At 40.5% G+C, this 16,664-nt stretch overlaps 1 protein-coding gene across 1 annotated transcript in view; it reads left to right on the top strand.

The window, feature by feature from the left end:
- Positions 1-16,664, top strand: part of RUNX2 (RUNX family transcription factor 2) — a 155,387-nt gene that overhangs the window by 68,352 nt on the left and 70,371 nt on the right. Inside the window, exons 4-5 of the mRNA XM_032683156.1 lie at positions 3,395-3,551; positions 9,585-9,689. Of these exons, the coding sequence (XP_032539047.1) occupies positions 3,395-3,551; positions 9,585-9,689 (262 nt within the window). The remainder of the gene's footprint in view (positions 1-3,394; positions 3,552-9,584; positions 9,690-16,664) is intronic.

The raw sequence follows: 16,664 nt of genomic DNA, 5'->3' as shown, positions 1-16,664 counted from the left end.
ATCAGTTATTCTGTTTTAAGTTACAGAACATTAAAATATTTTTAATAGTATCAGATGCTCTTTTGGCAATCTCTGGAAAAAGCATTCTCAATACAGAAGATTTTGCATTCAGAGGCAGTTTGACTTCAGTGTTTCGCAAGAAAGTTGTTGAAGTGGCAGATACCAATGTTTGGGAGGAACTATTTAGCATGTACATTGGTGGGGTTTTTTTAAACAAGCTTTTTACTCTGCAGAAAGTCTGAGTACCTGCTGTTGTGTACTAGTTTTGCTTTGTGCCTATAACTTCCGTCTGTAGGGTACATGCTTTGGCCAGTTCAAATCCCACTGGACCGAAACTGGGCAAACAGGTTGCCTAACCAGATGAGAATTGTGTTATGCAAAAAACACATAGTTATTTTCAACTTGTAAGAATTGGTTTGCTTTTATTTTGGGGCTTCATTTGACTTTATGTACCGTTTTGAGCTTTGGTTTAAAAAAAAAAAAAAACCAAAGCAAAATCTACCTTTAGTCCTAGAAATATGTAGAGAGTTTATAATGGAAAATAAGTGTGTTGAAATAGTAGAGACACTGAGACAAAGAATAGGTAAGGAATGCACTGTGGCTACTTCTCATCACTTCTCACCTTTAATTTTTTACACAGTCTTTGCTCATTTAGCAGTGCATTTACAATCCTCTTTCTAAGAATATGTCATTAATTTTGTATTGATACATGGTATAAAATTGCGAAATAAAGATTTATGCCAACAGTCTTTCAGCAGGTACAGTTACTTTTTAAAATTCTCAAAATGATGTGTATTTCTCCAGGTTTCAAACTTGTTTTGCAAAGCTTTTTTTTTCTATCCAGATCTACTATGTACCTGTGCAGTAGTCCTCTGGTATTTTGTGGCAAAAAAAGTATCAAATTATGAAAGGAACACGCATTTTACTCCTGTTGGCTGGCAGGGGAGCTTCCTATGTTATAGGACTTTATTTTATTAACCAAAGATTTTATTTTCACCTCTGATTTCAGTTTGTCTTATCCTTCGGTCTCCTCTGAGTGAGATGAATAGTGATATTGCATCATGCTGCATCCAGAGCCTCTCAGTACCGATGCAGCTCTTGGTTAGGTGTGATTGTCTGGCGACGGCAGCAGCACGTGCAGCTCTGGGCTGATGGCTAAGCTGACAAATTGAAGTGACATCCAGTGGAAGGGGCAGGCAGGAAAGCTCTGAGAAGCAACAGGGGACAGCGGGGAGCTTTTTAAGAGGTTTTGCTCCCTCCTGCCCAGGTGTTATAAACTGTAACTGTGTTTGGGGCTGTGATGGAGCTGTGATGGCACTGCCTGTCTGTGCTCTGGGTACCTGGGGAGAAAGAGGTGAGCTGAGGCTGCAGGCATCTTGCTCCCTCTCCTGAGGCTCCTGGCGGCCTTGTGCTTCCTCCTGAGCTCTCAGATTCTTTGCATTTCTGGAGTTAATGTGATTTTTTGTTGTTGTTTTGTGAGATATAAAAAGCGTAGGGTGCAACTCCCCGGGATGCTGATGGGCGAGACAAGACCGTCCAGAGATAACGTGGTGTGTCACAGGCTGGGAAGGGAGTGGTTTATAAGTAGTCTCAAACCCCACGCTTTAAAGCCAGTATCCATTTATTAACTGTTAGAGTCAGCTCTATAATCTGTTCAGCAGATTATTATTTGTTATTTGATTATTATTTATTATTCTTTACACCTGGCTTTGAAGCCGTCAGATCTGGTGCTACCAGACCCAAGTCAGAGAGTTAGTGAGACCTCAGATCTTACCCACAGCAGTGGTTCCTCTGTTTTTATGTTGAGGGACATTCATATCACTTTTAAGTAAAATCTCTGTTTGATAGATGAAAACCTCACACAAGTTTATGGCAAAACTCAATTTTCAGTTTTGGGTGGTATTACCTGGTGTTTATGGAAAAAAAGACTTTCAACTTTGCTTGCTTTTTTTGATTCAATATTTCTTTCAAATAAGACAAGCTGTACTTTTCAGTAATATGGTCTATTTCAAATATTTTCATATTTTTTATACCTTTGTAATTTGTTTTTATCGTTTGAGAGAAACATTGTGCAGTGTACTGGGACACATGGTCTCCCTACATATCCAGAACTCCTAATTCTTTCCACTGAATTAATATCACTGTGCAACCTGCAATTATTAGCTTCAGCCAGGATAATTTATAGGAAAGACATTTCAAGCAGGCTGTATCACAGAATGTAATATATGTTTCTGGAGACAGAATTAATTACTCTGAATAATATAAAAAGTCATATCTGACCATGTAAACTGGTAGAAACTGCAAGTGGAGACACTTTGTAGCTCAAGATATTTTTTCAAGTTTGAGTTCGGCCATGCAATATTTCTGAATCTCTTTTTGTTATAAATTTATTTCCATAAACAGGGAAAAGGAAATTATTTTATTCATACTTTTGTGGACTTTTTTCCCCCATGTGTATATTTTCTTCCTAGTCAGTTAACTCCTGTTTACCTTTATTTTTAATTTAAAAAGTCACAGTACACTGTAGGAATCCCTGGTGTTTTCAAATTAGGAGCTGTCTGCTCTGTGACATTTATCTACTCAGATGCTGGAGCACTACTCAACCACTGAAGGAGAAAAGTGAGACTATCAGGTAGCTGGAACGTAAGGAGAAGTGAAATACTTTGATATCTTCTGTTCACCCATCTTGGAATTTGAGGGAGGTATCAGCACTAACCACATGCGACTCTTGCGAGTGCTGTGAAAATTTACATGCCTGCAAGGAAATACAGCTTTGTTTTATATTGCATCTGAAGAGTTTGAATTCCAGCCACAAAGTGCTCCATCCCAGAGCGTGCTGGGCGTAGAGCTTTGTCTACTGATGCCCCGAGTGCCACTCCTGGGATGGGTGGATGTGGGGTTCTCTCTGGCTTGAAGTCTGAGGAGCTCGGGGGTCGGGGTGATGGGTGTAAACAACAGAGAATTAGAACCGATTCTGGGTGATAAGGCCGCTAATAGTAATTTCCAACTTTCCATTTCAAATGTTCCCATGTATAATTTATGGATACGAGCCGTGCCTCGTGTTCTCTCGCTGCTCATTTGTTGCTAAGAACAAAGTTGGCCTTCAGGAAGCATTAAAGCAAACACTCTGTAAAAGGACACTGAATGTTTCTGAAGAAATGCAACAAAGAAGAAACTCTGTTAGGCTCTGAGAAAGGGAGACAATACATGATGTTTCTGTGTTTGATGTGGCACTTTGTTCTGTGCGCAGCGAGTGCAAGACTCCTCACCGCAGCGGGCTGGAGAAGCTGCCACGGAGCCTCATAATGAGCGTGGCAGCCTGGAAAGCTGGAAGGGAGACACACGCTTCCAAAGTGTGGCTTCACCAGCTGTGGTTGTCTTCCCGTTTTTACAGGTGGTGGCCTTAGGAGAAGTGCCCGATGGGACAGTGGTCACTGTCATGGCTGGAAACGACGAGAATTACTCTGCAGAGCTGCGAAACGCATCTGCCGTGATGAAGAACCAGGTGGCCAGATTTAATGACTTACGATTTGTGGGCAGAAGTGGAAGAGGTAGGCCACTGCCTTTTAAGGGTCCATAATGAAGTGAAAAACAATGTCTGGACGTCAGTCTTACTTTGCAGTGAAATACTGATTAATCCATAAATCCATTGTTCATAGAATCATTGAAAAGTTTGAGTTGTAAGGGACATTAAAGGTCATCTAGTTCCAACCCTCTGCCATGGGCAGGGACACCTTCCACTAGACCAGGTTGTTCAAGTTGTCAGCCTTTCATTTGGAGGGGCGTACACGTCTTTTGGTGGCAAACTTCAGCATTTGCACAAAGCAAGTTAAGAGTTTTCTTCAGTTTTTCTGACTCCTCATGTCTCTGTAGTCTTTTATCAGACACAGGTTTTGAAAAATGATTCACAGAGTACCCGCTTTCCTGTTTTAATCACACAGGAAGGGTGGAAGGAGAAGGGCACATGTGTGATCTGGGTTATGTGGAGTCAAAAAGTGTATCTCAGTCCATGGCAGTGAGAGGTGGAGAATTCCCTTTAGCAGTAAAGCTGCTTCTGAAGTTGTTTTAGAAGACCTGTAATTAGGGGGATTTTGCATATCACATGTGCTATAGGTTGTATTCTTTAAGGACTTAGATCTTTCAAGGCTTAACAGCTATTGGTGGAAAATTTACTAGTGACTTCTCTGTCCTTTACGATCAAACTGCTGATAACCTGTGAAAATCACCCCTGTGAAAATCTTTTTAGTAAGCTGGTTGACTTTTTATGAATTGCTGGTAAGTTTGGGCTTGAACTCAGTGTTACCTTTAGTTTATATGACATGGTAACTTCCAATTTTATTTTTTTTCTGAAGCTGTAGAGTGCTGTGATTGTCTTCCAGCTGTTTAGGAGCTTCCTATAATCTGGAAAGGGCACTGTACTTACAGAAAGCCTTTGTAATCATTGCAAGTTTGCAAGAATTCCTCTTTAAGGGTCTCATGGCTGCTTTCAAACTTCAGGTAGTGATTGAAAGGATATCTTGAAGGAAGCTGGCACTGCAGTTCTTACTGCATGAATCTTCAGAATGTTTGGTTGTATCAGTCATTGATTCAACCTACAATTTTTTTTTCCTTTATGTATTTGAAGTAATTATTCATTTTTCTAAACTAGCCCTGCATGGGGCAAACCAAAGCAACACAAGCAGAACAATTATGCTAGGAAATTAGCAATAAAGCTAATTTTACAGTAATATTCCTTAGAAAGCAGTTGCAATTCATCTTAAAGAAGGAACAAATTTTTTTCCAAGAAGAAATTAAACATGTGACAGAGGCCCAGATAGTCTAAATCTGTCAGCACATTTTTACAAGTATTTTGTGAGAGTGAGTCCGTAAGCATGGCTTACAGTGACCATTCTTTATTTTAGTAGCCTGGCCCAAAATTCTCTTTATCATTTTAAAACTTGTAAAGTATTGATAATAAAGAATAACTTGAAAGACAGAATAACTTCTGCAACAGAAATGCAGTATAAATACAGAGTTTATTCCCCTTTTGAACAAGGAGTTATCTATCTCTTCCATTTGTCTTCCTTTCTTTTAGAAAAAGAGTTTGCTTTGTTATTCTGCTGATGGATTAGGTTTGAAAGTTCTCTGGCTCCATCTCTACTTCTGCCTTACAGTAGAAGTTCAGTGGTGTATCGGTTTTTCAGTAGTGCTGAAAAAGGATGGAAATGTGATGTACTACCTCTGATCTTTGAATTTAATTTCAAACCCACGATATATACTTTTTATTGAAGCATAGGAAATTAAATAAAGGCCTAAAGCCTCCATAGATACAGCTACAGACACAAACACAAACCTCCTAAAATTTGGTTCCAGTAGTTTAATTTATATTTTTATCTAGCAGACTTGGAATAGACTTTCTCTCTGATCAATCTGGGTAGAATCTATGGAAAAGTGATAGTGTACTTTTCAAACCCTCAACATATTTATTTAAGAGACTTCAAAGAAAAACAAAGGGTGTGCACTGTTTTACTATATTGGCTTTCTGAGTTTTGGCCAGTTTCCCAAATAGCAATTTTTATATTTAAAAAAAAAAAAGAAAAGTTAAAAAAAAAAAAAAAGAAGAAAAAAGACAGACTTAACTGCTTGCAGACTTTTCACGCATGGAAGATGAAGAAAGCTTCTTTTGATGAAGTGTAATTATGTCCAAACAGAGCTGACCCCCTCCCCCTATATTTCTTATGATCTTAACGGAAGAAAGTAGGGCTTTTCCTTTGAAGCAGCCGGGACTCGGTGGAGGATCTGAAATGCTGCATTCTGCTGCCAGAGGCAGGATGGAGAAATTGGTCCAGACTTGTCTTCCAGACTTAGAACACAGAGGGGGAGAAGGAGAGAGAGAGAGAGAAGGAGAGAAGGAGAAAGAGTTATCATTAATGATAGATTTTTAGAACTCTGCTTAAAATACCAGGAAAAGAAAGCAGTGGCTGCAAACAGAAGTGAGAAAGCTCCTTACATAGACAAATATCGGTAAACACAAGTCTTGAAGCAGAACAGGAAAAAATAAAGTAATAAAGAAATCCTTTTCTGGTGGCAAGAAACTAATCCACACCTGTTCCTGACTTCAGATTTACATCTTTCTAAGCAGCTCGTGCTTTGATCTCTGTATCTCTAAATTTGATTGTGAAGTCTGAATCATCAACTTACCACTTCACCTCCTCTCCCACGTTTTTACTTGCTTCCCATGGCTCAATGGAGAAACTCGATTTTTATACATATTTATGTTGCTTGCCTGACAGAAGCTTCACGTTTCTGTTTGTATAATTTCTCCTAAACGCCATTTTTGGATTCATAAGAATAAGTAACCAGAGTGTTTGATGCAAATGCAGCAGTTCTTGTATGTGGTTTTCAGGCAGTAGCTCACTTTTACAAGCCTGATCCACAGCGCAGAGAAGAAAGAATTCCTGTCTTCAATAAGCAAAGGATCATAACCTTAATTTTGTTGTGTCCCGATACTTTAATCACATTAGCATCTAACTGAAAAAATATGCAACACGCACACACAAGCTGCTGAGTCTCCTTTCAAGATCATTTCTGGGGTTTGCCTTGTGCTTCAGCATATGTCCATCTCGTCCTCCTCTGTGTCAGCTCGGCTCACATGTGTGAATAACAAAGAATGCACAGTTTAGACACACTGAAGCAATAGTGCCAGATGACTGCTTGGCTGGGGAATTTAATAAAAGAGAACTACAATTAGTCTTTAGCCTCTGAAAGTGGATAGTTGAAGTGACTAAGGGCAATAAAGAAAGGTGATAAAAAGTGCATTAAAGGATTTTGTAGCTGAGGAGGGATAGCTGTGAAATAGCTGTGGAAGGCAACAGCATCACTGAAACAGTGAAGAACAGTAAAAATTTATTTCATCCTTAGTCCTGTAATATGTAAATCATCTCTTGAAAGCTCTGGAGTGTACTGGCAGGGCTGTGCAGCTCCCCACAATGAAGTGTTCTGTGGTTTATGGAGTGTGAGGGGGCTTCGTCGGTGTTACTACATCCACGCTTTGGTTTGGTAAAATTTCAGTTAGGGAACAAAACCAGTTTCCCTTTCAAATTAGCTGCTCACCTCTTCAGCTTAGGCTGGCTAAGAGGTGACAGTTCAGAAATTATCACTGTTGAGGTCCACACTCTTCAAATTAAGAAACTCATTTTTTTTCTGGTCACTGTAACCTGTTGAGTTATATTTAGTGTAGAAAACCTTGCAGTGCTTTTCTATAGAATGATTTTACAGCATCTTACAAATAGTATATTTCGTTGAGTTAATTCTTTCTGTCATGATAGACTTTTACATGGATTTGGCATATAAAGGGAATGGTAGAATGGAAGGCCAAATTCTTCATTCAAAGGTATATGGAAATGCCCCTTTAGTATCTTTGTTACCAATAATATTCTACTGATTTTCCAGAGGTAACTGTGATCTGAATGTCATCAGCATAAAATTTAATGGTCAGAACTTTTTGACATGATAAGCTGGTGCCAAAGGAAGCCTTAAACCTGTACCTAGAGAATTATATGTGTCCAAGCAGTAGGCTGAATTCATCCTTGGAGAGGGATAAAAGGAACAGACTCTCCTCAGCCCTAAACAAGCAGGCACGGAGGCACTGTGTGCTTGAGCAGGGCTGTTGCTGCCCTCACACCCACCATATGAGGGCAGGACACACAGTTCACCTCTGGGACAGCAGATGGGCAAGACTGGACAAAGACTGGACATCCTACACACACCTAACTCTCCTCCTGTGATGATCTGAGAAATAATCCCTTTCCCAGTGAAACTGGGGAAAGCCACCTTCAGCTCTGGCTACTGGACAAAGTTCAGACTCCTGAGATTTTTGCACACTTAAACTGAAAAAGAGCAGGGTTAGATTAGATATGAGAAAGAAATTCTTCCCTGTGAGTGTGGCAAGACACAGGAACAGGTTGCCCAGAGAAGCTGTGGCTACCCCATTCCTGGAAGTGTTCAGGGCCAGGCTGGATGGGGCTTGGAGCAACATGGTCTAGTGGAAGTTGTCCCTGTCCATGGCAGGGGGGTTGGAACTAAATGATCTTTAAGATGCCTTCCAACCCAAACCATTCCAAAATGCTGTTATTTTCTGGGGTCCTGACCATCCCTCTAACCTGCATGTCCCAGGGAGCTGGGCACAGCTGGAGCACAGCTTCACCTGGAAAATCATTTTACTCTAAATGACAGTTATATTTCCTTTAAAAAAAATTCCATGTCACATTCTAGTTCATGAAAATTATAGCCAAGACAGTTTGAAGTTGCACTCCTGATAATAAATGATGCGTGTCTCAGGCAGGTTTGGGGGATATACGACTTGGACCAGAAAGAAAGACCAATTACTAGATTTGACAGCCAAAGCTCTGTTCTGTATTATGCCTTATATATAAGCTGTTCTGTATTAGGCTTGAAAAAACTGCATTAAGTTTGCACTGTTACATATCGTTTAAGATCTGTGCCTTGATTGAATGCCTTCAGAGTTCAGCGAGAGGAAAAGCCTTAGCAACAAAAATGCACAAATACACCCAGGGAAGGGGAGGGGGGGTGGGAGGGGAAAGAGTTTTAAGTGTCTGGTAAAGTAGCAGCTTAAATGAGCATGAAGGCCAAAGATTGCTGACTGTTTTATTGAGTCACTGTTGTACGCCCACCTTTTCCTGTCTTGAAACAGTTTTCAGTTTTGACTATCTGACATGACTAACCGTTGCATATCTAACAGATTACAACTGTCAGTGAGTCTCCCAAACAGGGGCCAGCGCCTGTGAGAATGTGTGCTCAGACGCAGGCAGCTCCCTTTATTTATTTCTTTTTAGCGTTTTCATTCAGTTAAGAGTCTGTGGATGATCTTGTGCAATCTCTGCCTGAATTCGAGCTTTGTAAAGTTAAAAAAACCCAAAAACCAACAATGCAGACTGACGATAGTAACGTACGTGCACACAGACATTTCTCACCCTCACGGGAAAGCTGGGGGCTTTCTTAGGATTTCATAGATGGAATATATATAGGGAAAAAAAGGTGTGTTCCAGTACTAATGATATCATCATATTAGCTCTGGCATATGAAGGACAGGAGACACTGATTCGCTGTTAAAATATCTCCCAGGAAGAAAATATATTCTTTCCTCATCTTATTGTAGTCAAGTCAAACAAATGAAATGATAAAACTGTGTGAAGTAAATAACATGTGGTCACATTCTGCTCTCTGTCACACAGCTGCGAAACTGGAGTAAATTTTTAAATTATCTGACTTGCTTTGGATTTACACCACTTTCAATACAGCAAAGAATTTGGCTTGTCCTCAGCAGTGAATCACTTTTGTTCTGTCATTGTATGATGACCCATTATTAAATAAGAAACATTTAGATTGTCAACACATGGACGTATTCTTGACATAGAGTAAAACTGAAGGGGAGGAAAACTCCTATGGTCAGTTATGTTTTTAATTTTCACGATTGTGGTAACGACAGGGAATAATTTTAAGCGTCTCTGATTCTTTACTGAACATGCATGTGACTGTTTTCATGTTGTAATCACTCATTCCTTGTTGTTTTTTTCCCTTTGTAGGGAAGAGCTTTACTTTGACAATAACTGTCCTGACAAATCCCCCCCAAGTCGCTACATACCACAGAGCTATAAAGGTTACAGTGGATGGGCCAAGAGAGCCTAGAAGTGAGTATTATATTCTTGTTTTCGCTCTTATGTCTGCTTAATTTTGCTTAAAAGAGACCCATAAATGAAATATGTATATCTTTGTCAGACTTTGGTTCTTGCTCAGCAAAATATGTGAGTGCATGCTTAATTTGGAGTCTATTGGACCACACACATACTTGCATTAAACACACACTTAAGTGCTTGGCTGAATTTGGGCAATCCCAAACCTGATTCTCATTCACATCAAGGTCTTGATACATTATCTGCCAGTGCAAATGAGAACTAAACCCACTGTATTTATATGTAATCTGATTTAGGCATAATAGATACAATCCTGCAACGTGCTGGATTCCCTGAACTCCTGTAAGCTTCCAAGTGAAAACGTTTAGAACAAAACAGGAGCCTGATCTTTCAGGATCAGTCCTCGTGCAGAGAGAAAATATATAATATAGTGCCTTTTTGTTTGCCCTTAAATTCTTTTGCCATCAGATAATTAATGCACCTGGTTAATCTCATCATACCTGAAATTGGTTTTCAGCTATGGACTCATCGTAGACCCCGAGGGGCCAAAGAGAGATAAAAAAAAGCAGTGTATCAGCATGGTCTTTGTTTCTTATTTGTACACAGAAAGTTTATTTTATTTAAACATGGTCCAGCAGATCTTCACTCAGCACATTTATCTCATAGCCTTGCAAACTTACTAAGAACATATTTGCAATGATTTATCGATTTTGCAATGGCTGTATTTTTATGACAATTGTGTTTTGTCATGTTTGAGCAGTTTTATGGGTAGCACTTATTTTTAGATGCAGTCAAGCCTGGTTAATCCATCAGGATTTATCTGGCTGTCTCTCTGTCTAGCACATTTAGCTGGTAACCGATCCCACATCTTATGGGTATCACTGATGAGCCAGTTCTGGAGTTTTTTCTTAATCTGACTAGAATGACTCTTTCTAAATTGATTGGATTAACCAGGTATAGCGTTATTTAAATTACACTTAGAGATTAAGAATTATTTGATGAATAACCACATTAAAAGCATCCTTATAATGGAAGCATCTCAAATAATTATTTTACCTTTGATCTGCACATACAAACGAGACCTTCAAGGAGCTTTCATGGTGTTTTGTTTAAAATACCACAAAGACAGAAGTAGAAAGACATAGACAGAATTCATGCAGTTAAGTGTTTCTCGTGCTAATACACGCTGCAGCGTCACCTCCTCTTTCATAGAGACAGGACTGAAATGCCTCCTGTAAGAACTGCCCAGGCTGTAGAGTTTCATCTTGAATAACAGCTAAGAAAAAGCAAGTAGCTAGGAAAAAATTTCATTACGTAGATCCTTGTGTTGCTACCTGCTCGCAGCTGAGGTGTCCGGATGTCACAGAAGGGGGATTTTCATTCTGTCTTCTCTCCGAGCTGAATCAGTTCCCATTTTCAATTTTCACTTGCAGTTGTTGCTCTGTGTAGCTTACTTGGGGGACACTGGAGAAGCTGCATTCATGGAGTAAAAAGCGGGGAATAAGTTATTTAGCAATTCTCATTTGGAGGCTGCTTCCATGTAGGAGGCACTACAAAAGAGGTGGTCTCCCAGCAGAGGACAAAACCACTATGAAAGAGCAGAGAGGTTTGAAAGTGGTGTGGAGAGTAGCGTGGATTAACCTGTGTAGCACAGAAAGGGAACCTGCTGGCATGGGGACTGAGTGTGCTGGTGATCAGTGGATTGAAAGAGAGGCTGTGTCCAAAGAACTTACTAAGATAAGAACTCCAAATTCTACTGTAGTTTTTTAGTTTACACCTGAAAGGCCTCTGTACATGATATCTGTTGCTGTTCCCATTGAATAGCTGAACCTAGCAATGCTCAGTAACTGAGCTAGCGTCTTTCTTATATTTTTTCTTTTTTTCTTTTTTTTTTTAATTTATAAGAAAGTAAATTTTGAGCTTGAGTGTCCATTTGAATCTTAATGTTTCAGCAAAATACTTAGTGGAGCTCTACTCTAGAGTCAGTTGGATTCTGCAGCTTCTGTCACTGCGGTCTGATACTTTCAAGGCTGTGACAACTCCAGAATGATTCATTATCAAACTTGAATTTGTAGGTAAAGAGTAGCTCCAGCGAGCTGTGGGAGTTTGACCAAAGTTCTGCTTCCTTCTTAGAGCCCCTGCATTTGTGTAGATTTATTACTGTTTGGTAATAACCATTTGAGGAGTGTATCTGGCATTTATGTTGCTTAAGGGAAATTAGGTGGTTGGGGGCAATAAGGAATTCAAGGAGTGGCTCTGATACCAAAAATGTTTGTCTTAACAAACTATGTATCGGTAAATAGTGCCCCTCTCTGCCAGGATCTGTATTTCACTTCAACATCTCAAGCATGTTATCCTAGTTTTCCTCTCTCTGGCAGCTCAACCAGAGCTGTCACATCACAAACAACTTTTTTCTTAATATACACATCTGGCGTTGGCAGTTGGAGCAACTTCATAAGAGCACATGATCATCATTCATTACAAGATTAAAAAGTACCCCATGGCATCATTGATGTTTTTTAACTTTGATCTTTTGCAGTTGTGATTCATCTCAGTTATAAAACTTCCCTTTAAAGGAACACAACCGATGACTTATTAGAACCTTCATTCTAAGGAGCGTAAACATAAAATTATGCACATCTTTACAAAATGTCATTTACTCTGTTGCCAGCTTATCATTTTAAGACATGACATCATGCTTTAGATCGTGAATTTGTAAGCCTTGTTTATAGGCAAGGCACCCTGACCTTCTCTTGGCAAGTTGACTTGAGTGAACGAATGCTATGAGATTCCCAGCAGCAGTAGGAGTAGCAGCAATGCCATGACAGATATCACAGTCATTTAGAGCCTCACTTCAAGAGTGCTGAACAGTCGTGGCATGCAGGGACTCCAGTTGGTGTTTTGGATGCTCAGCAGTTCAGAAAGTTGGGTTCTTAAATGTAAGTGCCATTTAGTCGTATTAAACATCTGCTTGTAGAAGCTTGCTGCCTTGCCTCTCTGTTATTATTTTAAAATATTTTAATAGAGACAGTGATGCCAGGTTGCTCTGTTAGTAAAACTTGCCCATTTCTATATGAGAAAAGGTCTTCTGATGATTTTTTTTCTTAGAAAAGATTTATTTAATTTTACTTAAATCTCTTCCAGTCTATCTAGATTACTATCCAGGGACATCTACTGTGTTGCACAGTCTCTGTGCTGGACTGAGGCAGAGCATTGCACTCTGAGTGATGGAGTCTAGAGAGGGGGTTGTATAAGATCTTTGGGAATCATTAGGAAATCCTGCAGATATTTTTCTCTCCTCATATCCAGGATAAAACCTCTGCCATATGCACATCTTAGCCAGCAGAGCTGCCTTCCAGCTGGGAGGGCTGAAAGAAGTTTTCCGGAGAAGTTGTCATGAGGTCATAACCGACGGACAGATAGCCAGAGATTACTGTAAAGGAAGTAAAGGAAATAAAAAAACAGAACGAAAAACCACCTAAAATCTTTACCTAAGACACCCTTTAATGCCTTTGTCTTACCTCATTACAACCACAGAAATAATGATTTGCCCTTCCATAGCGAATAGGAGACACATCCTCCTTTCTGGCTGTTTTTGGGGCAAACTGAGCCAGGAGGGAAATCATGAGGAAGGAGGGAGGAGAAGTCTATATTTTTATATTTTGCCTGACTTCCAAAGACTTTAGTTCATCTCTGATTAAAGGTAGGCTCTAAAGTCACCGACCCCAATTTTCTTTATCAGTGTGAATGGAAAAGCGCTTTTGAGCTTTGAGCTGAAGCGTTTCAGGGAAGAAAACTGCTCTGTTTCATTCAGGTCTCGAATATTTCTCTGCTGCCACAGCTTGCAAGGTGCACACGTGATGAAAGGTATGAGCAAACACCACATTGCCTTTTTGTCTGTGCACGCTGCGGAAGGCAGCAAAAGCCAGCCAGGGGTTCTGCTCAGCCTCCGCATTAACTGTTTGCCCGACCCGGCTTATAAAATGCAGATAAGTGATTGAGATTTTTGAGATTCCTCGACTTAAAACCATAACAGTTTTTAGGAAGTTCTCCCTCTTTTCTTTCAAAGGCAGAGTGGGTGGAGGGATAAGTCTGGGGCGAGTGGAATGTGCTTTGGAGTAGAACAGCTTTAAATCTTTCAGTTTGCCTTCTTTTTTTTTTTTTTAATTTTTGTCTCTTTTTTTTTTCTTCTTTTTTTTTTCTCTCTTTTTTTTTTTCCTTTTCTTTGCTTTTTTCTCTCTTTTATTTTTTTTTTCTTTTTTTTTTTGTTGACTGCCTGTCAGGAGCTGGGCTGGTGGCCAAGCAGGAAATGACACATCGAGAGGCATTTGTGTTGTGCAACATTTTGTGGAACTGATGCAAGGATACATTGTCTGTTTACGCATTCCTCTGCTAACAGCCTGCATGGCAGTAATTTTATTCAGGGACACATGGCATGCTACAGCAAGGAGCTCGAGCCTTAACATCTCTTTAGGCAGAATTATCACAGCAGTTAAAACAGGCTGTGTTGTCCCCCGTTTTGAATATTCTCTGGCTTGCCTTCAAAAACCACTGTACCAGCCCCCCCTTCCTTCCCAAGAATATATTGGTTTGACTGTGGGTTTTTTGCACTGTGGTAAATTGGGGCAGTGCAGAGAGAGTTTGCAGAACAAGAGGAAATTTTAGAGGCAGGTCCCTACTTCACGCATCTACCTCAAACTGTAAACGGAGCCGTGCAATTTTTTTGGGCAATGCGCTGCAGACGCTGAGGGCGTCAGTTTGCATCTGCATGTGGTTTGGCACGAGGAGGTTTTTAATTAAAGTCAACGCTAAGTACTCTGAGATACGATGAACGAGTCCTGGGGTTTCATGCAAACCGAAGTTAGAAAATCTGTGGCTTGTGCTGGTGTCTTTCAGAGTGACAGATCTCTGCTGAGATCGGCTGGGTTAGCCTGGATTTATCCCGGCGGCTGTGGGAGCAGGGGAAGGCAGAGTGGGCGGTTTGGGGTTTGCAAGTTGCTCTAAATGACTTTGTAAAGATAATGTATGTGTTATAATGCTCCTTTATAAGAAATGAGGCAAAATGTGCCAAAGAAATGTCCAGCAGGGCCATGCTACGAGGTTTAGGTTCTTTTCTGTGACCATCATTAGTGAATTTGAGCATGAGCACAGTCCACTGCCAGGCTGGGACCTGATCTCCTGTGCTCAGGTCCCCAGTAAGGGGGTGTAGTGTTTCTGTTTCCAGTGGTACAACACCAGGTCCTTATTGCAGTGTAAAATGCAAGTCATCATATTTTCGCTCACCATTGTTTGCTGCTGGTTTATTTCTTGCAAATGTATAATTTCACAAAACTGTTCTAGCTTGGGACTGGAGCTCCTGAGCATTCCCGGAGGCTGTAAGCAACTGGAATGATGATTCAGGTGTTCCCCATCAAAGGTGACAGACATTGCATATGCCAGTGGTTTAGGTTTACTTTTGAGATGAGTGTGTAACCCACAGAACAGAGTTCCTTAAGATTACCTCAACCAGTAGTGAGGCACTGGCATAGGTTGCCCACAGAAGCTGTGGGTGCCCCATCCAAGGCCAGGCTTGGACAGGGCTCTGGGCAAGCTGGTTTAGTGGAAGGTGTCCCTGCCCATGGCAGGGGACTAGAGGGTCTTTAAGGTCCCTTCCAATGCAAACCATTCTATGACTCTATAATTCTATGATTCTACAATGCATGCTGCTGTAACAAGGTGATCAAGGGGCTGTTAGAGTGGAACCTGCATCCCAAAGAACAGTCAGTTCTTTTTTGTTCCACCGTGGCTAGAGAGGGGTTCATGCATAAAATCTCATTGTCTGAGGAACAGACTGTGAGCCAAAATAAGTTCTTTTCTGGTGATCGTGACTTTTTTCCTGCTGGTGTAGTGCCTGGAGTGAGACAAAAGTGGAACCTACTTAGTTCACTCATGACTTGAATTCATACACTCCAGTTCTGAAACGTCAGTGTTGGGGTCTCTCCATGGGAGGACACTGCTGCCCAGGGAGGTGACAGAGTGACCATGTATTCACTGTTATGGTGAGGAGATTATGTAAAACAAATGCCCAAGTCTGAGCATAAAACCATTCCCCAAGATGTCCTCGCCAATAGTAATGCAGTCTTGGTTTGTATTTGTCAACAGAACGTTGTCTCCATCCCACTGTAGAGGGAACACTTGCTTCCAAGAAATCTATTCCTGGTACATTTGGCATCTAAATTGGCCATCACAGTGACGTTTTCATATTGCAGCTATTGCTGTTTGTATTCAAAGTCTCTCTCCAAGCTACAAATAAAATCAGGGTCCCTCTACGTAGCTGCTTAGTTGTATAAGAGAGTTTTTATAGCTTATAGTCTCTATTCAAATAAATACAGATGGAGAAAGGGGTTATGACCAAACAAATGAAGTAACAGTGGAAGTGAGTTCATTCTGTATCTCCATAGGACATGACTAAGAGGAAAGGAAAACTATTTCACAGGATCACAGAACCAACTAGTTGGAAAAGACCTCTGAGATCACTGAGTCCAGCCTATGACTAAACACCAGCATGTCAGCTAGACCATGGCACTAAGTGCCACATCCAGTCTTCTTAAACACCTCCAGGGACTGTGACTTTTTATAAGTCTGTGACTCTACTCCATGTAGGTACCGTGGAGGAAGATGATATAGAAAAAAAGCATTAGAGTAGGTTTTCCCAAACTGTTTTGTTCCATACTTTTCTCCCAAGAGAACTCTTGGACATTGTCACTTTCGAAATGCATTTAGCTTGTTGCTACTAATATCAGGATGTTTTTTTCTCACACTATAGTGTAGCACCTCTTATGCCTCTCCCTCTACTTTCCCAAGTGGGTTGGGGAGTAGGGAACAGGCCGAATATATCTGGGAGATGCTGCATCAGGGTAGTGTAAGTGGAGTAGTTATGTAGTACTTTGCTGTGAATCCCAAAGTTCTGTTTAAAGTTTTTATAAAATTTAT

This window comes from Chiroxiphia lanceolata, chromosome 3, assembly GCF_009829145.1.
Source record: "Chiroxiphia lanceolata isolate bChiLan1 chromosome 3, bChiLan1.pri, whole genome shotgun sequence".
Lineage (NCBI taxonomy): Eukaryota > Metazoa > Chordata > Aves > Passeriformes > Pipridae > Chiroxiphia > Chiroxiphia lanceolata.
This window is presented reverse-complemented; position numbering and strand designations above follow the sequence as displayed.